Source organism: Artemia franciscana, chromosome 11, assembly GCF_032884065.1.
Source record: "Artemia franciscana chromosome 11, ASM3288406v1, whole genome shotgun sequence".
Classification (NCBI taxonomy): domain Eukaryota; kingdom Metazoa; phylum Arthropoda; class Branchiopoda; order Anostraca; family Artemiidae; genus Artemia; species Artemia franciscana.
In genome coordinates, this window is record NC_088873.1 from 36,783,006 (window position 1) to 36,807,049 (window position 24,044).

Below are 24,044 nucleotides of genomic sequence, written 5' to 3' on the forward strand. Positions count from 1 at the left end.
AAAAAGAAAAGAAAACTAAAAACTAATAAAAACACTAAAAAAACTAAAAACTGAAAAAAGAAAAAAAAAACTAAAAAAAGGAAAAAAACTGAAAAATAAAGGAGAAAAAGAAAACTAAAAGCCGGGACACAGGGAATATAAATGACGACCGGACACTCAAAGAGACATTACAGACCAGGACACCGGGACACAAATGACGACCGGGACACAGGGAATATAAATGACGACCGGGACGCTCAAAGAGAAATTACAGACTGGGACACTGGGACACAAATGACGACCGGGATACTGGAATATAAATGACGACCGGGACACAACTACAACGGGGATGCCGGGGGCACAGGGGGATATATGAATAACGACGGGGAGACAGGGAATGTTCAATTAGCAATCACCATCAACAAAGCTCAAGGGCAATCATTAGAATAATGAGGTATAGATCTGAATACGGATTGTTTTTCCCATGGACAATTTTATGTTGCATGTTCAAGAGTCGGTAAACCTGACAATCTATTTATATGCAGAGCCAATGGGACATCGAAGAATGTTGTATATTCGCAAGTTTTACGTAGTTAAAAACATATATATATCTATAACGTAAAGAGAAATCTTTTTTCTTTTATCTATATTCACAGGTGGGACACAGGGACAAAACTACAATGGCGCGTAACTAATATGGCGCGTAACGACTTACGCGCGCGGGAGGGCTTGGGGGGGGGCGCGAAGCGCCCCACCAACTAGGTGATGGGGTGGCGCGAAGCGCCACCCCAATAGCTAGTATATATGTATATCTATATATATAAAAATAAGTTGTCTGTCTGTGTGTCTGTCTGTCTGTCAGGTGACGTCATGTTTATGTGTTGACTGACATCATGAAATTAGTTGTCGTCATTTTTGCTTTGACGTTGACGTCATTCAAGATATTTAAGACATATGTTCACGTAGAAATCTATTAATGTTTAAGTTTAAAATGACTGATGAACTTACAATGGCAAAAGCCGATGAAGATACTCAAAGAGTCTATGCCAAAAAACTTGCTGCTGATAGAGAAAGTCAGAAAAGAAAGCGTGCCGAGGAATCAAAAGAACAGCAAGGAAACAGGCTTGAGGCTGATAGAGAAAGAAAGAATAGAAAGCGTGCCGAGGAATCAAAAGAACAGCAAGGAAACAGGCTTGAGGCTGATAGAGAAAGAAAGAACAGAAAGCGTGCCGAGGAACTACCAGAGCAACGCGGAAGCAGACTTGCTGCTAAAAGAGAAAGTGAAAAAAGAAGCCGTGCCGAGGAATTACAAGAACAGCAAGAAATCAGGCTCGCTGCTGATAGAGAAAGTAAGAAAAGAAAGTGTGCCGAGGAATCACAAGAACAGCAAGAAATCAGGCTTGCTGCTGATAGAGAAAGTAAGAAAAGAAAGCGTGCCGAGGAATCAGAGCAACCTGAAAGTTATCGCCTGGCATTCAGGTACAACCCAGTCGATGATTATAGCTTGAGTAGATGTGTTCAAATTGGGACAATGTCTAAAATTTGTCCCTATTGCAAGGCCTTGAAATTCAATGGTGAAACAATGGGAATGTGTTGCGCCTCAGGAAAAGTTAAACTTCCTCTATTGGCTGCACCACCAGAGCCATTGAAGACTTTCCTTACTGGAACTACGTCAGAATCTAAGCGTTTTTTGTCACAAATCAGAAAATACAACTCATGTTTCCAAATGACGTCGTTTGGAGCCCAAATCGAAAATCCAGATCAATTTATGTCTACTTTCAAAGTAAAAGGGCAAATTTATCATAGAGCAGGGTCCCTTCTACCATTCTCAGGCGAGAATCATAAATTTTTACAATTGTACTTCATCAGTGATAGAAATTCTGAATTGAATGCACGTTGCAAAATTTCTCCCAACGTTGAAAGGACAATCGTTTCCCAATTGCAACATCTTTTCCACGAAAATAATAATTTAGTGCGTATGTTCAAAACAGCCATCGATTTGATGCCTACTGATACGCATAAAATTGTTATTTCCGCTGACAAAACGCTTTGAGGGTGAGGCTGTTCTTATTCCTCGCATTCCCATGATTCCAACGGATCTGCCTTTTCAATTTAAAAGATTGCAATTCCCCAATTCGATTAGCATTTGCAATCACCATTAACAAAGCTCAAGGTCAATCATTAGAAAAGTGTGGTATAGATCTTAATACTGATTGTTTTTCCCATGGACAATTGTACGTTGCATGTTCGAGGGTCGGTAAACCTGACAATCTATTTATATGCAGCGACAATTGGACAGCGAAGAATGTTGTATATTCGCAAGTTTTACACAGTTAATTTGTATTGTATCAATCTATCTATTCTATCTATACAAAAACGAGTTGTGTGTATGCATGTTTGTTTGTAAAAAGAGCGTTTGCATATGATGTCATTATTAGTACATACGGCTTTGTATATGCAGAGACAATGGGAAAGCCAAGAATGTTGTATATTCGCAATTTTTACGTAGTTTAACTCCTGCAGACGAAATGAATGCTTGCCTAAAAAATTCTAATTTATGGGCACACGTAAAAATATTAAAATTAACTACAAATATGCGTGTCCGATTGCAAAACGATGACTCTGGTCAAACAGTAGACTCAATTTCAGGACGTATACAACTACTTGCTGATTTCTGTAATTTAGTGACGTCCAAAAATGAATTGATTGAAAAAGTATTTCCGAATATTCTAAAAATTATAAAAATAATAAATGGCTAAGTGAAAGAGTGATTCTCGCACCCAAAAATATAGACGTCCACGAAATCAACAATATTGTTTTGACCAAGATTCGAGACCAGGCAGTCCTTTACAAGTCAGTCGACACAGTTTTGGAACCAAATGAAGCGGTTAATTATCCATCTGAATTTTTAAATTCCATAGATCCTTCAGGGTTTCCACCACACGTGCTACAACTAAAAATAGGCGTGCCAATAATACTTTTAAGAAATATCAACCCACCAAAGCTTTGCAATGGCACGCGACTTGCCGTAAAAAAAAACAATGGAAAACCTAATAGAGGCCACAATCTTGACAGGGCCTTATGAGGGTGAGGCTGTTCTTATTCCTCGCATTCCCATGATTCCAACGGATCTGCTTTTTCAATTTAAAAGATTGCAATTCCAATTCGATTAGTATTTGCAATCACCATTAACAAAGCTCAAGGTCAATCATTAGAAAAATGTGGTATAGATCTTAATACTGATTGTTTTTCCCATGGACAATTGTACGTTGCATGTTCGAGGGTCGGTAAACCTGACAATGTATTTATATGCAGCGACAATTGGACAGCGAAGAATGTTGTATATTCGCAAGTTTTACGCAGTTAATTTGTATTGTATCTATCTATCTATCTATCTATATAAAAACGAGTTGTGTGGATGCATGTTTGTTTGTTTGTAAAAAGAGTGTTTGCATATGACGTCATTATTAGTACATACGGCTTTGTATATGCACAGACAATGGGAAAGCCAAGAATGTTGTTTATTCGCAATTTTTACGTAGTTTGAAACACATATATAAATCTATCTATATTCACAGGTGGGACACAGGGACACAACTACAATGGCGCATAACTAATATGGCGCGTAATGACTTACGCGCGCGGGGGGGCTTGGGGGGCGCGAAAATTTATTTAATTTTTTTCATCTCTGAGTAAGTGACTCGTTTGTCTTCCCCCTTCTTTACAGGCCAAAGAGACTTTGGGGGATTGTAAAATGTAATATTGTATGCGTATGACATGGTGAATAAAATAAATCTATATTTACATGGTAAAATAAATCTTATCTTATGCATCTCTTTAAAAGGTTCTTGCAGTTTTTATGAATACCAAGATTTAGCTAACGCTAATTTGAGCCAATCAGATTTTTCATAGAATTTTCTGATTGCCTGGAAAATTGTATGGAAGTTCAGTTTGGCTTAAATTAGCACTAGCTAAATTCCGGAATTAGTAAAATCTCATTGTGAATGGGCATAACAAATCAGACACATCAGTTGCCATGGGACATGACATCGTAATAAATGTTAGTTATCCAGTTCACTGTCAAGGATTTTAATTCGGAGGTAGGGGTGGGGAACCAAAATATGATACCCATGCTTTTATATATTTCTGATGTACAAAACAATAATCTTAAGAATATTTTCAACATTACTGGGAGAGGTGTCCAAATTGGTCAAAAATAGTCCTACTTTGTTGGTTAACCATTCTATTAAGACCTTAGATAAGTTGACACAAAACAAAATTTGAGGGAGTCCGAGGCACCTGATACTAATTATCAGGCCTTTTTCCAGACAATGAAAGCTAATTCTGTTCTCATCAGTGGTGAAAGTACTATAATGAATATACTATCAAAGTGTTCAAAAATGAAGAAAATCTAGAATGAATCTCGAAAATCACTCGGGTACACAGTAAATATAACTATTAATTAAAAAGTTCGTGGTAAATTGTAAGTAAGGAGCGTAACTCTAAAAACTGAGTTTTAATAGCAAAAGATACATAAAAAAATTGGCTATTTACGCTGATTCCAGATATATAAATTTCATCAAGTTTAATGTTACACATCGAAAGCTACGAGCTTGAGAATTCTTTTTTCCGATTTTCGACAAGGGGGGGGGGTATCCCGAAAAGATCAATCAATATTAATGAAAATGACACCATCAGATTCAGCATATCAGAGAGCCCCACTGTAGAGGTTCCAGGCTCCTATATGCAGAAATGTGGAATTTCACATCTTTGCCAGAAGAAAGATAATGGATGATTGTATTTTGTTTTGTTTTTTTGTTTTTTTTCCAGGAGTGATCGTGTCGAACCAATAATTTTAGAAGATTAAGAGAGGGCTCATTTGATCGGAATCAAAATTCTACACCGAAGCTTAAAACGATCATAAATTATTCTGTATATGAGAGGGGCTGGCCCTTCCTCAACCCTCCCCCTTTACGCTAAAATTTCAATTTTATTCAGGATTCTTTTAGAAAGACTGCTCAAACACGTGAGCCGTTGAATTTTAATGAAATGCATTTTTGAAGAACTTTAAAACTTCAATGTAAAGGGCGGGGTTGAGGACGGGACAGACCTCCTCATGTACAGAATAATTTCTGTCTGTTTTAAGTTTTGATGTTGTTCCTTACTTTCAGTTGAAACGAATTATTTTCTTATTTAATCAATCAACAGAGTAACTCCTAAGAAAGATTGTATAGACACTGATCGATGACGTCATGGAACTGAGGGTGACGTTATTATTGAATTGCTAATTTTTCGTACATTGTCATCCTAGTATTACACACAAGAATTGGCTACCAAGCTTAACGTCGAAATAGATTCATGAATTGCTAGGTTTCGATTAACTACAATTTTAAGACAGAAATAACGTTTTACGACCGAATAAGACAAATAACGATTAGGAATTATATTTAAAAATTTTATACGACTATTGCATAAATTTTTTCTATTTAATATGTCAAAGACTTATGCATAAATTGGTCCTTCAATCTTGACAAGATTCCAAGAGCTTTGCAAAAATAGTTTTTCGTTTCACAATCCGACTTTTGCAAGTCGGATTATAAAAGACAATTCAGACTAAGAATTGTTATTCTGCTTTTGTTATTACTTTTTTTTTAAGCAGACAAGCTAAACTGGGACTTCAGATCGTCAATAGAAAGTGATTCGGATTATGTCAATTAAACTCAACAGGGATTCTTCCAACAAAACGCTAATAGATTAGGATGTTCCGGGAAAATTGCCATGGAGCAGGTCCAAACAAATTAAACTAAAGGCTAATGACCAAAATAAATTAAACAGAGTCCAAACATTACTGCGTGCACCCTGAAAGTTAGTTTACTTTGCAAGTGCACTCATTAATATATTTCTTAATAAATAAGTAATTAATAAATAAAATAATTAATTAATAAAATAATTAATAAATAACAATTTCATTATTAATTAATAAAATAATTTCATTAATATATAAGTTATACTTATATATAACTTATATTTCTGTTCAAATTTTAACAGCTAATTCACAAGGATGGAAGGAGACGGAAAAAAGAGATGAAATTCTAAAAAGCACCAAATAATAACTAAGAACAGTTTTACTGAAATTCTTTTTCTTTAGTTAATTGAAAGGAAATATTTAAATGCTAATCTCAAGGCCTTAGCCCCCATTTTTATTCCGGGGGGACTAAATAAATTAAAAAACACATCAAAATTTCCTTACATGCATTGAGTCGGACAAAACTTGGGAGGGGGGGGGGAGGTTCAAACCCACCCTAGATACGGCCTTGGCTAATCTATTGTCGTATCATTGAAAAATTAGACGCATATGGGTAGATTGAGTATTTACCTGAAATTTATAATAGACACTTAAACTTTAAAAGCATGTAATTAGTTGTAGCGCACAGAGTCGCGACCGGCGGGCGTCCGGTCATGACTGTGTAAAACCCATGCAAAATTGTTTTAATTTTAGATTCTCAAAAAGATCAAAAATATTAAAAATTGGCACGTACGCAGGAGGAGGACCTTCGCCCCCCCCCCGAAATTTTGCGAAATGTTTAATTTCCCCATGGTTTCTCTGGATTTCTGGCAAAAGTAGGACATTTGTTAAGAATCTAGATACATGTGTGAAGCCTTTTTTGGGGGATTTTCACTGCCACTGCCACTTTCAAGTCACTGCCCAATTATTAACCCATTTTCTGTCTAAATTTTTACCCTTTTTGAAGTAATTAGCAATTGTACTGTTATTTTTTTTTGTAAAGAGAGTTTGCTTTCCACAGCAAAATAGAATTATCCTTGATATTAGGGCGTTTATCTCCCCTTTTCAGGATAAAGTACAGCTTTTAATGGATCAATTTGGAAGCTATCATTTTTCATTAAAATCTACGTTTTTGCAATAGAAGAACTACCCCCCACAGCACCCATATTGCACTGTTAACCCTAAAATTTCCCTTTCAGTGGGATATAATAGATTAATCACTGGTTCTAAATCGCTATGAACATAACCAGAGCCTAAAACGTACTTTTGAGGCTTCAGTCTTCTTCCCCCCATCCGCTACAATACTACAGATTAAAGTTAATCTGTATTTTCCGATATACGTGCTTTTTGCATTATTGAATAAAAAAAGTGCTACTTTATATCTGCTGTTTCGAAGGTTTTGCCCCCCCCCCCGAAAAAAAATTATGCGTACGTGCCTGATATGAATAATAAATTGTGTTATTGCAAGTTTTCACTATTTTATATTTTGAGTGTGTTCACTGTCCTTTTTTCGTTTTATTCCAATTTTTGTGGGATTAAAAAAAATACATATAGGCCTAATAATAGTTAATGGAACATTTTTATCGCATGTAAAAGTAGCTGATTTTATCATTGCCATTTTTTTCTCACAATTGTTTCTCACAATTGGGGGTTTTATGTAGAGACTCAAAGTAGCCCTCTATGAAAATTTACTTTTGCTAACTTAATATTAGCATAGTTTGTCTCTGTCGTGGGGTATCATGTGCAGGGTCAAACTAGACTTCTGAGAAAATTTGTTTTGGCGTACTTCACATTCATATGGCTTTTCACCACTGAGTTCTTCTATAAAAAGCAATCTTCTGAGAAAACCTCTTATACATAATTCATATTCATTTAGTTGTCCCAATTATGCATTATAAAATGCAGAGTCAAATGCGTGTTGCGACAAAATTAATTTTTCTATACTTTACATTACAGTGTTCTTTCCTATCGTTGGTTCTCACACACAGTGTGTTCTATGTGCCTTGCGACAAAATTTACCTTTATATACTCCACATTCATATGATTCTTCACTATTTTGGGCTCTCGCCTCCAGAGTAAAGTTTGTTTTGTGAAACTATTTGTTTCTGTATACTTCACATTTGTAAGGTTTTTCAGCATTGTAAGGTATCATATGCACGGTCAATTAAGTCTTATAAGAAGATGTATTTTGGATACTCATGTTCGTAAAGCTTTTGACGACAGTGACCTCTTCATACGCAGATGTCATTTGAAAAATTTGTGTACGGTTTGAACAAATGTATTTTTGCATACTTCACATGCATGCGGTTTTATTCACCATTTTGAGTGATGGTATGCCGGAGTCAAATTCTCCTTTCAAGAAAATTTCTTTTTAGCATACTTCACATTTATATGGTTTTCACCACTATGGGTGACTATGTACCCAGTGAAATGTCCCTTCTGATAAATTTTCTTTTTTCATACTCACATTCATACGGCTCTTCCTCGTTATGAGTTCTCATATGCCAAGTCAAATTTGTCTTCCGACAAAATTTCTTTTTACATGCTTCACATTCATATAGCTTTCTCCACTGTACGTCTTCTTAAACCAAGTCATAGAAGTCTTATCCGTAATTTTTTTTTGTATAATTCACACTACTGAGATTTATCACCATCGTGGGTTCTCATATGCTTATTCAGATTACTTCTCTGGGAAAATTTCTTTTTGCATACTTCACACTAGGGTTTTTCTCCATTGTGGGATCTCAAATGCAGAGTCAAACAATTCTTGGCAGAAAATTTCTTTTTGCATTCTTCACATTCATATGGTTTTTCACCTCTATGGGTTTTCATATGTTGACTCAAATAAGTATTTAAAGAAAAGTTCTTTTTACATACTTCACATTCGTAAGGTCTTTCACCATTATGGGTTCTCATATGCAGAGTCAAATGTGACTTGCGAATAAATTTCTTTTTGCATTCTTCACATTCGTAAGGTTTTTCACCATTGTGAGTTTTTATATGCTGACCCAAATAAGTCTTTAAAGAAAATTTCTGTTTGCATACTTCACATTCAAATGGTTTTTCACCAGTATGGGTGTTTTTATGCACAATCATATGAACCTTCTGAGAAAATTTCCTTTTGCATACATCGCATTCAAATGGTTTTTCACCAGTGTGGGTTCTAATATGCCGAGTCAAACAAATGTTTTCAGAAAATTTCTTTTTGCATTCTTCACATTCGTAAGGTTTTTCACCATTGTGGGTTCTCATATGCTGATTCAAATGTGACTTGCGAATAAATTTCTTTTTGCATTCTTCACATTCATATGGTTTTTCACCTCTATGGGTTTTCATATGTTGACTCAAATAAGTCTTTAAAGAAAAGTTCTTTTTGCATACTTCACATTCGTAAGGTCTTTCATCATTATGGGTTCTCATATGCAGAGTCAAATGTGACTTGCGAATAAATTTCTTTTTGCATTCTTCACATTCGTAAGGTTTTTCACCATTGTGGGTTTTTATATGCTGACCTAAATAAGTCTTTAAAGAAAATTTCTGTTTGCATACTTCACATTCAAATGGTTTTTCACCAGTATGGGTGTTTTTATGCACAATCATATGAACCTTCTGAGAAAATTTCCTTTTGCATACATCGCATTCAAAGGGTTTTTCACCAGTGTGGGTTCTAATATGCCGAGTCAAACAAATGTTTTCAGAAAATTTCTTTTTGCATTCTTCACATTCGTAAGGTTTTTCACCATTGTGGGTTCTCATATGCTGATTCAAATGTGACTTGCGAATAAATTTCTTTTTGCATTCTTCACATTCATATGGTTTTTCACCTCTATGGGTTTTCATATGTTGACTCAAATAAGTCTTTAAAGAAAAGTTCTTTTTGCATACTTCACATTCGTAAGGTCTTTCACCATTATGGGTTCTCATATGCAGAGTCAAATGTGACTTGCGAATAAATTTCTTTTTGCATTCTTCACATTCGTAAGGTTTTTCACCATTATGGGTTTTTATATGCTGACTTAAATAAGTCTTGCAAATAAATTTCTTTTTGCATTCTTCACATTCGTAAGGTTTTTCACCATTGTGGGTTCTCATATGCTGATTCAAATGTGACTTGCGAATAAATTTCTTTTTGCATTCTTCACATTCGTAAGGTTTTTCACCTGTATGGGTTTTCATATGCTGACCTAAATAAGTCTTTAAAGAAAATTTCCGTTTGCACAACTCACATTCAAATGGTTTTTCACCAGTATTTTGCAGCTGAGGTGATTCTGGTTGCTTTTCAGTCTGAAATAGTGATGGGCTCCTTTGCAGCTGAGGTGATTCTGGTTGCTTTTCAGTCTGACATAGAGATGGGCTCCTTTGCAGCTGAGATGATTCTGGTTGCTTTACAGTCTGAAATAGTGATAGGCTCCTTTGCGGCTGAGGTGATTCTGGTTGCTTTACAGTCTGAAATAGTGATGGGATCCTTTGCATCTGAGGTGATTCTGATTGCTTTTCAGTCCAAAATAATGAAGGGATCCTTGAAAGCTGAGGTGATTCTGGTTGCTTTACAGTCTGAAATAGTGATGGGCTCCTTTGCGGCTGGAATTCCAATCTGTTCGGAGACACAAGACACTCCAAATATAAATGCTCTTTTATGTCATTGATTCTTTCACTCAAACATATTGGACATCGTCCATCCTTTCCTAGCTTATGTTCGATGAAGTGTATTGCCAACTCAGAGCAGTCAATAAGAACTGCAGGACAAGTACCACACTCAATAGGCGGCAGTTTCTCCTGTTCAATTCTTTGATGAAGATCCGACATTAAAAAAGAGCTCTCAATCTTTCTGCAAGAGCAAGATCGCCTAATCAAAGCCGCTAATTCTTCTATAACTTTGCTTGACAATTTTTCTAGTAGGAATCCCGGGTTTCTGTTTGCCAGTTTTTGCTGTACAACGTAGAAAGTCTGACACAATGAAGGTAAATTTTCCGATTCAACAAATGGTAATTTTTCACAGTTATACATCACAGGATGATCAAGGAGTGTTTTGCGAAAGTTACAGATACTCAAACTGAAACGCCACATATCTATTAAATTCAAATCAAATAAAATAATACCAAAAATGTAGTTCGCTTGTAAGGAGTATGTATCCATGTACATGTTTGACGTTTATTTTTTTGCATTTGCTAAGCTAGTAAAAAACAACTAAATTCCGATTAAAAAGAGGGAAATGACAATTTGGAGACCAAGCGCTAGACATTCGGCAATCTGATGAACCTCTTTAAGAAGAGGAAGGAAATGGCGTCATTTATATATATTAAATAAAAAAACTAGTTTTTTTAACTGAAAGTAAGGAGCGACATTATAACTTAAAACGAACAGAAATTACTCCGTATATGAAACGGGTTGTCCCCTCCACAATCGCTCGCTTTTTACACACGTCACACTTTACGCTAAATCTTAAGTTTTGTCCCAATTCTTTAAGAATGACCCCTGAATCAGAAAGGCCGCAGAATAAATAGTTGAAATTACTAAAAATACTTTAGCATAAAGAGCGAGGTATTTGTCTCCTCTTAAATACATCACTCTTTATTCTAAAGTATTTTTGAACCCCTCATATGCGTAATAATCTCTGTTCGTTTTAAGTTTTAATGCTTCTCCATACTTTCAATTGAAAAACTTTTTCATGTTTATTTTTTCACGCTTTTTATAGTAATGCTAGAAAATCCTGCACCCTTCTCATTGAATTTCTCTTTCCCCATGACATATTCCTCCAAGAAAAGATCCTCCCACATAGCCCCCTCCCCTCAACCCCACCTCCAAACCAAAAAAATCCCCTGAAATATATATATACTAGCTGTTGGGGTGGCGCTTCGCACCACCCCAACACCTAGTTGGTGGGGCGCTTCGCGCCCCCACCAAGCCCCCCCGCGCGCGTAAGTCGTTACGCGCCATATTAGTTACGCGCCATTGTAGTTGTGCCCCTTTGTCCAACCTGTGAATAGATATATATATATATATATATATATATATATATATATATATATATATATATATATATATGTTTTTAACTACGTAAAACATGCGGATATACAACATTCTTCGCTGTCCCATTGTCTGTGCATATAAATAGATTGTCAGGTTTACTGACTCTTGAACATGCAACATCTAATTGTCCATGGAAAAAACAATCCGTATTCAGATCTATGCCTCATTATTCTAATGATGTGTCCCTGTGTCCCGGTCGTCATTTATATTCCCTGTGTCCCGGTCGTCATTTGTGTCCCGGTGTCCCAGTTTGTAATTTCTCTTTGAGTGTCCGGGTCGTCATTTATATTCCCTGCGTCCCGGTGTCCCCGTCGTCATTTGTGTCCCGGTCTGTAATTTCCATTCGAACAATCCCTGTGTCCCGGCAGTCATTTATATATCCCGCCTGTGCCCCTGGCGTTCCCATTGTAGTTGTGTCCCTGTGTCCCGGTCGTCATTTATATTCCCTGTGTTCCAGTCGTGATTTGTGTCCGGGTGTCCCAGTCTGTAATTACTCTTTGAGGTTCCCGGTCGTCATTTATATTCCCTGTGTCCCGGTCGTCATTTGTGTCCCGGTATTTAATTTCATCAGTTGACAAACATGACGTCAGTCGACAAACAACTTCATGACGCATACAGCTCAATCCTTATAATGACGTCAGTCGACAAACATGACTTCACTCGACACAAACACACACACACACAGACAACTTATTTTTATATATATATATATATATATATATATATATATATATATATATATATATATATATATATATATATATATATATATATATATATATATATATATATCTATATATATAAAAATAAGTTGTTTGTGTGTGTGTGTGTGTCTGTCGAGTGACGTCATGTTTTCGACTGATGAAATTACAGACCGGGCCATCGGGACACAAATGACGACCGGGACACCGGCACATAGGGAATATAAATGACGACCGGGACACTCAAAGAGAAAGCGATAGCTTTTATTCTTTTTAGTTTTTTTCCTTTTTTATTTTTTCTTTTTTTTTAGTTTTTTTTTCTTTTTAGGTTTTTCTTTTTTTTAGGACGTCATATGCAAACCCTAAAACATACAAAAAACAAACATACTTTAATTTTTTTTCTTTTTTAATCTTTTTCAAAGTTTTTCAATTTGTCAATGTTCATTCTAACATTGACACTTGGAAAAATCTTTACGTGTCAAGCATGCTAAAGCTCAACAATTTATAATAAACCTCAAATTTTGGGTATCTGTTTTAAGGTTTCCGAATTACTTTAATCTATAGTCAAAATATATTGAAATATTTGTGCAATTCCCAGTTTTTATATATATAGATATGTTTTCTCTTCTTTTTAATTTTTTTTAAATTTTCTTTTATTTTTTAGCTTTTTTTAGTTCTTTTTTTAAGCTTTTCTTATTTTTTTTTTTTTTTTTCATTTATTTTATTTTTAACATTTTTTTTATTTTTTAATTTTTTTTTTTTTTTTTTTTTTTTTTTTAGGTTTTTCTTTTTTTAATTTATTTTTTAGTTTTTTTCTTTTTTTTAGTTTTTTTACCTTTTTTCTTTTTTCAGTTTTCTTTTTCTTCTTTATTTTTCAGATTTAGTTTTTTTTAGCTTTTTTTCTTTTTAGTTTTTTTTACCTTTTTTTTTTTATTTTATTTTTTTGGTTTTTTCTTTTTTTATTTTTCCGACGTCACATGCAAACCCTTAACACAAAAATACATACAACTTATCTATCTATCTATATATATAAAAATAAGTTGTCTGTGGATCTGTGGATCGTGGATCAGGTGACGTCACCTGAAAAAACTGGATCAGGTGACGTCAAAACTGAAAAAACTAAAAAAAGGCAAAAACTACAAAAAAAACTAAAAACTAATAAAAAAAATAAAAAAGCTAAAAAACTAAAAAAACTAAAAAAAGGCAAAAACTACAAAAAAAACTAAAAACTAATAAAAAAGCTAAAAAACTAAAAAAACTAAAAAAAGGCAAAAACTACAAAAAAAAACTAAAAACTAATAAAAAAATAAAAAAGCTAAAAAACTAAAAAAACTAAAAAAACTAAAAAAAGGTAAAAAACTAAAAAAACTAAAAACTAAAAAAAGGTAAAAAACTAAAAAAACTAAAAACTAAAAAAAACTAAAAAAAAGGAAAAAACTGAAAAATAAGCTAAAATAAAGGTAAAAACCAATAAAAAACTAAAAAAAAAACTGAAAAAACTAAAAAAAGGCAAAAACTACAAAAAAAAACTAAAAACTAATAAAAAAAGTAAAAAAGCTAAAAAACTAAAAAAACTAAAAAAAGGTAAAAAACTAAAAAAAATAAAAAATAAAAAAAAACTAAAAAAATGAAAAAACTGAAAAATAAGCTAAAATAAAGGTAAAAACCAATAAAAAACTAAAAAGAAAAAAAGGAAAAAACTAAAAAAAATTTTCATCTAAAAAACTAAAAAAAACTAAAAAAGGTAAAAACTAAAAGAACTAAAAAAGAAAAAAATAAATGACGACACTCAAAGAGAAAGCGACCAGGACAAAAGGAATGTTCGATTAGCAATCAACAAAGCACCGGGACACAGGGAGTATAAATGACGACCAGGACATAAGTAAAAAAAAAAACTAACAAAACTAAAAAGAAGGTAAAAACTACAAAAAAATAAAAAAGCTAAAAAACTAAAAAAAGGCAAAAACTACAAAAAAAAACTAAAAACTAATAAAAAAAATAAAAAAGCTAAAAAACTAAAAAAACTAAAAAAACTAAAAAAAGGTAAAAAACTAAAAAAACTAAAAAAACTAAAAAAAACTAAAAAAAAGGAAAAAACTGAAAAATAAGCTAAAATAAAGGTAAAAAGCCAATAAAAAACTAAAAAAAAACTGAAAAAACTAAAAAAAGGCAAAAACTACAAAAAAAAAACTAAAAACTAATAAAAAAAGTAAAAAAGCTAAAAAACTAAAAAAACTAAAAAAACTAAAAAAAGGTAAAAAACTAAAAAAAATAAAAAATAAAAAAAAACTAAAAAAAAGGAAAAAACTGAAAAATAAGCTAAAATAAAGGTAAAAACCAATAAAAAACTAAAAAGAAAAAAAGGAAAAAACTAAAAAAAAATTTCATCTAAAAAACTAAAAAAACTAAAAAAGGTAAAAACTAAAAGAACTAAAAAAGAAAAAAATAAATGACGACACTCAAAGAGAAAGCGACCAGGACAAAAGGAATGTTCGATTAGATATCAACAAAGTACCGGGACACAGGGAGTATAAATGACGACCAGGACATAAGTAAAAAAAAAAACTAACAAAACTAAAAAGAAGGTAAAAACTACAAAAAAAACTAAAAAGAAAAAAAACAACTAAAAACTAATAAAAAAACTAAAAAATCTAAAAATCTAAATAAACTAAAAAAGAAAAAAAAGGAAAAAAATAAAGGAGAAAAACAAAACTAAAAAACGAATGTATATACAGACCGGGACACCGGGATACAAATGACGACCGGGACACAGGGAATATAAATGACGACCGGGACACCGGGACAGGGAATGGTCGATTAGCAATCACCATCAACAAAGCTCAAGGGCAATCATTAGAATCATGAGGTATAGATCTGAATACAGATTGTTTTCCCATGGACCATTATATGTTGCATGTTCAAGAGTCGGTAAACCTGACAATCTATTTATATGCAAAGACAATGGGACAGCAAAGAATGTTGTATATTCGCAAGTTTTACGTAGTTAAAACCATATATATATATATATATATATATATATATATATATATATATATATATATATATATATATATATATATATATATATATATATATATATATATATATATATATATATATATATATATATATATATATATATATATATATATATATATATATATATATATATCTATCTATCTATATTCACAGGTGGGACATAGGGACACAACTACAATGGCGCGTAACTATTATGGCGCGTAACGACTTACGCGCGCGGGGGGGCTTGGGGGGTTGGCGCGAAGCGCCCCCACCAACTAGGTGTTGGGGTGGCGCGAAGCTAGTATATATATAAAAATAAGTTGTCTGTCTGTCTGTCTGTCGAGTGACATCATTATAAGGATTGAGCTGTATATCGTCATGAAGTTATTTGTCGTCATGAACTAAAAAAGCTAAAAAACTGAAAAAAGTAAAAAAAAGGTAAAAAACTAAAAACTAAAAATGGTGGGAGTGCCAAGTGCCCCCACCAACAGCTAGTTTTTATATATATATATGGAAGATATAATCTGGCGTAACAGACATAGTGTAACAGACATAACAGACATACAACTTATTTATATATATATATATATATATATATATATATATATATATATATATATATATATATATATATATATATATATATATATATGACCGGGACAATCAAAGAGAAATTACAGACTCGGACACCGGGACACAAATAACGACAGGGACACGGAATATAAATGACGACCGGGACACAGCGCCACCCCAACACCTAGCGCCATTGTAGTTGTGTCCCTGTGTCCCACCTGTGAATATAGATATATATATATATATATATATATATATACATATTGGTGGGGGCGCTTCGCGCCCACCTCAACCCCCCCCCCCCCGCGCGCGTAAGTCGTTACGCGCCATATTAGTTACGCGCCATTGTAGTTGTGTCCCTATGTCCCACATGTGAATATAGGTATATATATATATATATATATATATATATATATATATATAATATATATATATATATATATATATATATATATATATATATATATGATATTCTTAAATACCTGTGTCCTGGTCGTCATTTATATTGCCTGTGTCCCGGTCGTCATTTGTGTCCCGGTATCCCAGTCTGTAATTTCTCCTTGAGTGTCCCGGTCGTTATTTATATTCCCTCTGTCCCGGTCGTCATTTGTGTCCCGGTCTGTAATTTCTCTTTGAGTGTTTTTTCTTTTTAGTATTTTTTAGTTTTTTACATTTTTTCTTTTTTCAGTTTTCTTTTTCTTCTTTATTTTTCAGCTTCACTATGAAATACATATCGCCGAACCTTTGTTTTTTTAACTAAAATCTGGTAGGCATTGATGACCTTATCCAAGTCAAGATCCCAAACCCAATCATCATCGCTATCATTTTCAGTTTTGATATGTTTTGACTCTCGCTGTCCAGGTGGATCTTCATCTAACTGCGCGGTTTTGCGTTCTTTAGCCTCAAGCCTGTTTCCTTGCTGTTCTTTTGATTCCTCGGCACGCTTTCTTTTCTGACTTTCTCTATCAGCAGCAAGTTTTTTGGCATAGACTCTTTGAGCATCTTCATCGGATATATATATATATATATATATATATATATATATATATATATGTTTTTAACTACGTAAAACTTGCGAATATACAACATTCTTTGCTGTCCCATCGTCTGTGCATATAAATAGATTGTCAGGTTTACCGACTCTTGAACATGCAACGCATAATGGTCCATGGGAAAACAATCCGTATTCAGATCTATACCTCATGATTCTATTGATTGCCCTTGAGCTTTGTTGATGGTGATTGCTAATCGACCATTTCCTTTGTTGCCGTCGTCATTTATATATCCCCCTGTGCCCCCCGGCGTCCCCGTTGTAGTTGTGTCCCTGTGTCCGGGTCGTCATTTATATTCCCTGTGTCCCCGTCGTCATTTGTGTCCCGGTGTCCCAGTCTGTGATTTCTAGTTGAGTGTCCCGGGCGTCATTTATATTCGTCAGGATATTGTAGGGCATCGTAGCATCGATGAGTTTAAGCAATTCTTGTCAACTGATTGTTTCGCCTATAAAGAATATTATCTCGAGGTAAGAACTGATCACCGACCACAACGATTGCCACTTTGTTGATAGTTGCGTATCAGGAGGCATCAATTCGATTGCTGTTTTTAAGCAGAAGCACTAAATTATTATTTTTGTGGAAAAGATGATATATATAAATATATATAAATATATTTTCTTTTTAGTTTTTTTGTAGTTTTTACCTTTTTTTAGTTTTTTTCTTCTTTTGTATTAATGCTAAAGTCAAGGTTCAAACCTGGAGCCTCTCGGACCTAGAACCTGAAACATAACGCTTTACCAACTCAGCTACTTCGGCGTGAATACATTCGTTTTGAGCAGCTTCCTCGGGTGTTGCCATTGTAGGTTCTTCAGTCATTTTACAATTAGAGATTTCTCTTTCAACGGTCTTCTTACAATTAAAAATTTGTCTTTGAACGATATTCTTAAATACCTGTGTCCTGGTCGTCATTTATATTGCCTGTGTCCCGGCCGTCATTTGTGTCCCGGTATCCCAGTCTGTAATTTCTCCTTGAGTGTCCCGGTCGTTATTTATATTCCCTCTGTCTCGGTCGTCATTTGTGTCCCGGTCTGTAATTTCTCTTTGAGTGTTTTTTCTTTTTAGTATTTTTTAGTTTTTTACATTTTTTCTTTTTTCAGTTTTCTTTTTCTTCTTTATTTTTCAGCTTCACTATGAAATACATATCGCCGAACCTTTGTTTTTTTAACTAAAATCTGGTAGGCATTGATGACCTTATCCAAGTCAAGATCCCAAACCCAATCATCATCGCTATCATTTTCAGTTTTGATATGTTTTGACTCTCGCTGTCCAGGTGGATCTTCATCTAACTGCGCGGTTTTGCGTTCTTTAGCCTCAAGCCTGTTTCCTTGCTGTTCTTTTAATTCCTCGGCACGCTTTCTTTTCTGACTTTCTCTATCAGCAGCAAGTTTTTTGGCATAGACTCTTTGAGCATCTTCATCGGCTTTTGCCATTGTAAGTTCATCAGTCATTTTAAACTTAAACATTAATAGATTTCTACGTGAACATATATGTCTTAAATATATTTAATGACGTCACCGTCATAGCAAAAATGACGACAACTAACTTCATGACGCCAGTCGACACAGAAACATGACGTCACCTGATCCACAGACAGACAACTTATTTATATATATACAGATAGATATAATTCTAAAATTGTCAGGTAATTTTCTATTTTGAAATAAAAACTAAAAATTATTGCTCAGACAACATAAATATTTTTGATATTTACATAATAGCTTTAGTGGTTCTGGACTGAAAACTAAATATGCTAATCAAATTGGGAATTGCAATCTTTTAGGTTGAAAAGGCAGATCCATTGGAATCATGAGAATGCGTGGAATAAGAAAAGCCTCACCCTCAAAAGGCCCTGTCAAGATTGTTGCCTCTATTATGTTATAACAGACATAACACGTCATTTGTGTCCCGGTGTCCCGGTCTGTAGTTTCGTTAGTCGACAAACATGACGTCAGACGACAAACAACTTCATGACGACATACAGCTCAATCCTTATAATGACGTCAGTCGACAAACATGACGTCAGTCGACACACAAACATGACGTCAGTCGACAGACAGACAAACAACATATTTATATCTATATATATATATATATATATATATATATATATATATATATATATATATATATATATATATATATATATATATATATATATATGTTTTTAACCACGTAAAACTTGCGAATATACAACATTCTTCGCTGTCCCATTGTCTGTGCATATAAATAGATTGTCAGGTTTACCGACTCTTGAACATGCAACATATAATTGTCCATGGGAAAAACAATCCGTATTCAGATCTATACCTCATTATTCTAATGATTGCCCTTGAACTTTGTTGATGGTGATTGCTAATCAAACATTCCCTGTGTCCCCATCGTCATTTATATATCCCCCTGTGCTCCCCGGCGTCCCCGTTGTAGTTGTGTCCCTGTGTCCCAGTCGTCATTTATAGTCGACAAACATGACGTCAGTTGACACACAAACATGACGTCATTCGACACACACGTCCCAGTCGTCATTTGTGTCCCGGTGTCCCAGTCTGTAATTTCTCTTTGAGTGTCCCGGTCGTCATTTATATTCCCTGTGTCCCGGTCTCGTTTTTGAATTGGTATATGATGAAATAAATTTTTGTTTTTTCCTTTTTTTCTTTTAGTTTTTTTTTGTTTTTACCTTTTTTTAGCTTTTTAGTTTTTTTTTTTCTTTTAGTTTTTTTTTGTAGTTTTTACCTTTTTTAGTTTTTTTTTATTTTCATTTTTATTAGTTTTCTTTTTCTCCTTTATTTTTCAGTTTTTTTCCCCTTTTTTCAGTTTTTAGTTTTTTTTTCTTTTTAGTTTTTTTTTGCTGTTTTTACCTTTTTTAGTTTTTTTCTTTTTCAGTTTTTAGTTTTTTACCTTTTTTTAGTTTTTTTAGTTTTTTAGCGTTATTAGTCTTTTATATTAGTTTTTACCTGTTTTTTAAGTTTTTTTTTCTTTTTTAATTTTTTTTCTTCTTTTGTATTAATGCTAAAGCCAAGGTTCGAACCTGGAACCTCTCAGACCTAGAACCTGGAACATAACGCTTTACCAACTCAGCTACTTCGGCTTGAATACATTTACCTTTTTTAGTTTTTTCATTTTTATTTTTATTTTTTTTAGTTTTCTTTTTCTCCTTTATTTGTCTTTTTTTCCTTTTTTCTTTTTTTTTCTTTTTCACTTTTTGGTTTTTTAGTTATTTTATTAGTTTTAAGTTTTTTTTTCTTTTTAGTTTTTTTTTGTAGTTTTTACCTTTTTTATTTTTTTTTATTTTTTTACTTTTTTAGTTTTTTACCCTTTTAGTTTTTTTTTGTTTTTTAGTTTTTTTTTAGTTTTTTAGCTTTTTTAGTTTTTTTAGTATTTTCTTTTTAGTTTTTTTTGTAGTTTTTATCTTTTTTAGTTTTTTTTTCTTCTTTTGCATTAATGCTAAAGCCAAGGTTCGAACCTGGAACCTCTCGGACCTAGAACCTGGAACATAACGCTTTACCAACTGAGCTACTGTATTTGTATTTGTATCGGATTAACGACGCTTCTTGACTACTAAGGTCCCTGCGTCGGCCCTGTAGTGCATTCCTGCAGCATGGTTCGATCTCTGGGTCCCGTATTACCACGCTAAGGTCAAACCCACTGCGCCAACACAGGTAGTTATATAACTGAGCTACTTTGGCTTGAATACATTCGTTTTGAATTGGTATGTGATGAAATAATTCAGACGTCATATGCGGACAGTGACGTCACTCGACAGACCCATAGACAAACAACTTATCTATATATATATATATATATATATATATATACTAGCTGTTGGGGTGGCGCTTCGCGCCACCCCAACACCTAGTTGGTGGGGGCGCTTCGCGCCCCCCCCAAGCTCCCCCGCGCGCGTAAGTCGTTACGCGCCATATTAGTTACGCGCCATTGTAGTTGTGTCCCTGTGTCCCACCTGTGAATATAGATAGATTTATATATGTGTTTCAAACTACGTAAAAATTGCGAATATACAACATTCTTGGCTTTCCCATTGTCTGTCCATATACAAAGCCGTATGTACTAATAATGACGTCATATGCAAACGCTCTTTTTACAAACAAACAAACATGCATACACACAACTCGTTTTTATATAGATAGATAGATAGATAGATACAATACAAATTAACTACGTAAAACTTGTGAATATACAACAGTCTTCGCTGTCCCATTGTCTGTGCGTATAAATAGATTGTCAGGTTTACCGACCCTCAAAGATGCAACATACAATTGTACATTGGTAAAGCAATCTGTATTAAGATCTATACCGCATTTTTCTAGTGATTGCCCTTGAGCTTTGTTGATGGTGGTTGCAAATGCTAATCGAATTGGGAATTGTAATCTTTTAAATTGAAAAAGCAGATCCGTTGGAATCATGGGAATGCGAGGAATAAGAACAGCCTCACCCTCATAAGGCCCTGTCAAGATTGTGGCATCTATTAGGTTTTCCATTGTTTTTTTTTTACGGCAAGTCGCGTGCCATTGCAAAGCTTTGGTGGGTTGATATTTCTTAAAAGTATTATTGGTACGCCTATTTTTAGTTGTAGCAGGTGTGGTGGACACCCTGAAGGATCTATGGAATTTAAAAATTCAGATGGATAATTAACCGCTTCATTTGGTTCCGAAATACAAATTAACTGCGTAAAACTTGCGAATATACAACATTCTTCGCTGTCCAATTCTCGCTGCATATAAATAGATTGTCAGGTTTACCGACCCTCGAACATGCAACGTACAATTGTCCATGGGAAAAACAATCAGTATTAAGATCAATACCACATTTTTCTAATGATTGACCTTGAGCTTTGTTAATGGTGCTTGCAAATGCTAATCGAATTGGGAATTGCAATCTTTTAAATTGAAAAGGCAGATCTGTTGGAATCATGGGAATGCGAGGAATAAGAACAGCCTCACCCTCAAAAGGCCCTGTCAGGATTGTGGCCTCTATTAGGTTTTCCATTGTTTTTTTTTACGGCAAGTCGAGTGCCATTGCAAAGCTTTGGTGGGTTTATGTTACGTAACAATATTATTGGTACGCCTATTTTTAGTTGTAGCACGTGTGGTGGAAACCCTGAAAGATCTATGGAATTTAAAAATTCAGATGGATAATTAACCGCTTCATTTGGTTCCAAAACTGTGTCGACTGACTTGTAAAGGACTGCCTGGTCTTGAATCGTTCTGATTCAATTTTAGCATACATATCAACCATAAATTGGTGAAACAATTCACGGCATTTTAAAATATAATTTTCTTCATCCTGCCGAATCATTAGTCTATAGGAATAATAATGCATTGCACTGCATTTCTTATTCATTTCTTTGTTAGTGGCTGGATTCATCAATTTAATATTAAAGTGATAGCCGTCGGCTCCATCCCAAAAAATGATAGGATATTGTAGGGCATCGTAGCATCGATGAGTTTCAGCAATTCTTAACAACTGAGCGTTTCGCTTATGTAGAATAATATCTCGAGGTAAAAACTGATCACCGACCATAACGATTGCCACTTCGTCGATAGTCGGAGCATTGTATCTACGCACATGTTGGCCAGGAGGCGTTTTGTCAGCGGAAATAACAATTTTATGAGTATCAGTAGGCATCAAATCGATGGCTGTTTTGAACAGACGCACTAACTTATCATTTTCGTGGAAAAGATGTTGCAATTGGGAAACGATTGTCCTTTCAACGTTGGGAGAAATTTCGCAACGTGCATTCAATTCAGAATTTCTATCACTGATGAAGTACAATTGTAAAAATTTATGATTCTCGCCTGAGAATGGTAGAAGGGACCCTGCTTTATGATAAATTTGCCCTTTTACTTTGAAAGTAGACATAAATTGATCTGGATTTTCGATTTGGGCTCCAAACGACGTCATTTGGAAACATGAGTTGTATTGTCTGATTTTTGACAAAAAACGCTTAGATTCTGACATAGTTCCAGTAAGGAAAGTCTTCAATGGCTCTGGTGGTGCAGCAATAGAGGAAGTTTAACTTTTCCTGAGGCGCAACACATTCCCATTGTTTCACCATTGAATTTCAAGGCCTTGCAATAGGGACAAATTTTAGACATTGTCCCGATTTGAACACATCTACTCAAGCTATAATCATCGACTGGGTTGTACCTGAATGCCAGGCGATAACTTTCAGATTGCTCTGATTCCTCGGCACGCTTTCTTTTCTTACTTTCTCTATCAGCAGCAAGCCTGTTTCCCTGCTGGTCTTTTGATTCCTCGGCACGCCTTCTTTTTTCACTTTCTCTTTTAGCAGCAAGTCTGCTTCTGCGTTGCTCTAGTAGTTCCTCGGCACGCCTTCTTTTTTCACTTTCTCTTTTAGCAGCAAGTCTGCTTCTGCGTTGCTCTGGTAGTTCCTCGGCATGCTTTCTGTTCTTTCTTTCTCTATCAGCCTCAAGCCTGTTTCCCTGCTGGTCTTTTGATTCCTCGGCACGCCTTCTTTTTTCACTTTCTCTTTTAGCAGCAAGTCTGCTTCTGCGTTGCTCTAGTAGTTCCTCGGCACGCCTTCTTTTTTCACTTTCTCTTTTAGCAGCAAGTCTGCTTTCGCGTTGCTCTGGTAGTTCCTCGGCACGCTTTCTTTTCTGACTTTCTCTATCAGCAGCAAGTTTTTTGGCATAGACTCTTTGAGCATCTTCATCAGTCATTATAAACTTAAGTATTAATAGAATTCTACGCGAACATACGTCTTATATAACTTGAATGACGTCACGCCTTCAAAGCAAAAATGATGGCAACTAATTTCATGACGTCAGCCGAAACATGACGGCGAACATATGTCTTATATAACTTGAATGACGTCACCTTCAAAGCAAAAATGATGGCAACTAATTTCATGACGTCAGCCGAAACATG

General features: G+C 34.4%; 2 protein-coding genes across 12 annotated transcripts in view; both read right to left on the reverse strand.

Annotated features, from left to right (window-relative positions):
• Nucleotides 1-24,044, reverse strand: part of LOC136033171 (GRB10-interacting GYF protein 2-like) — a 461,255-nt gene that overhangs the window by 170,473 nt on the left and 266,738 nt on the right. The window lies entirely within an intron of this gene.
• LOC136033155 (zinc finger protein 84-like) lies at nucleotides 3,654-10,008 on the reverse strand. The gene has a single exon (XM_065713814.1). It carries the CDS (start codon nucleotides 9,938-9,940, stop codon nucleotides 8,483-8,485), a length of 1,458 nt encoding a protein of 485 aa, XP_065569886.1. The 5' UTR covers nucleotides 9,941-10,008; the 3' UTR covers nucleotides 3,654-8,482.

What these genes read in the sequence shown, in the direction of transcription:
- LOC136033155 (XM_065713814.1), bottom strand. Translation starts at nt 9,940, where the DNA reads ATGAAAACCCATACAGGTGAAAAACCTTACGAATGTGAAGAATGCAAA.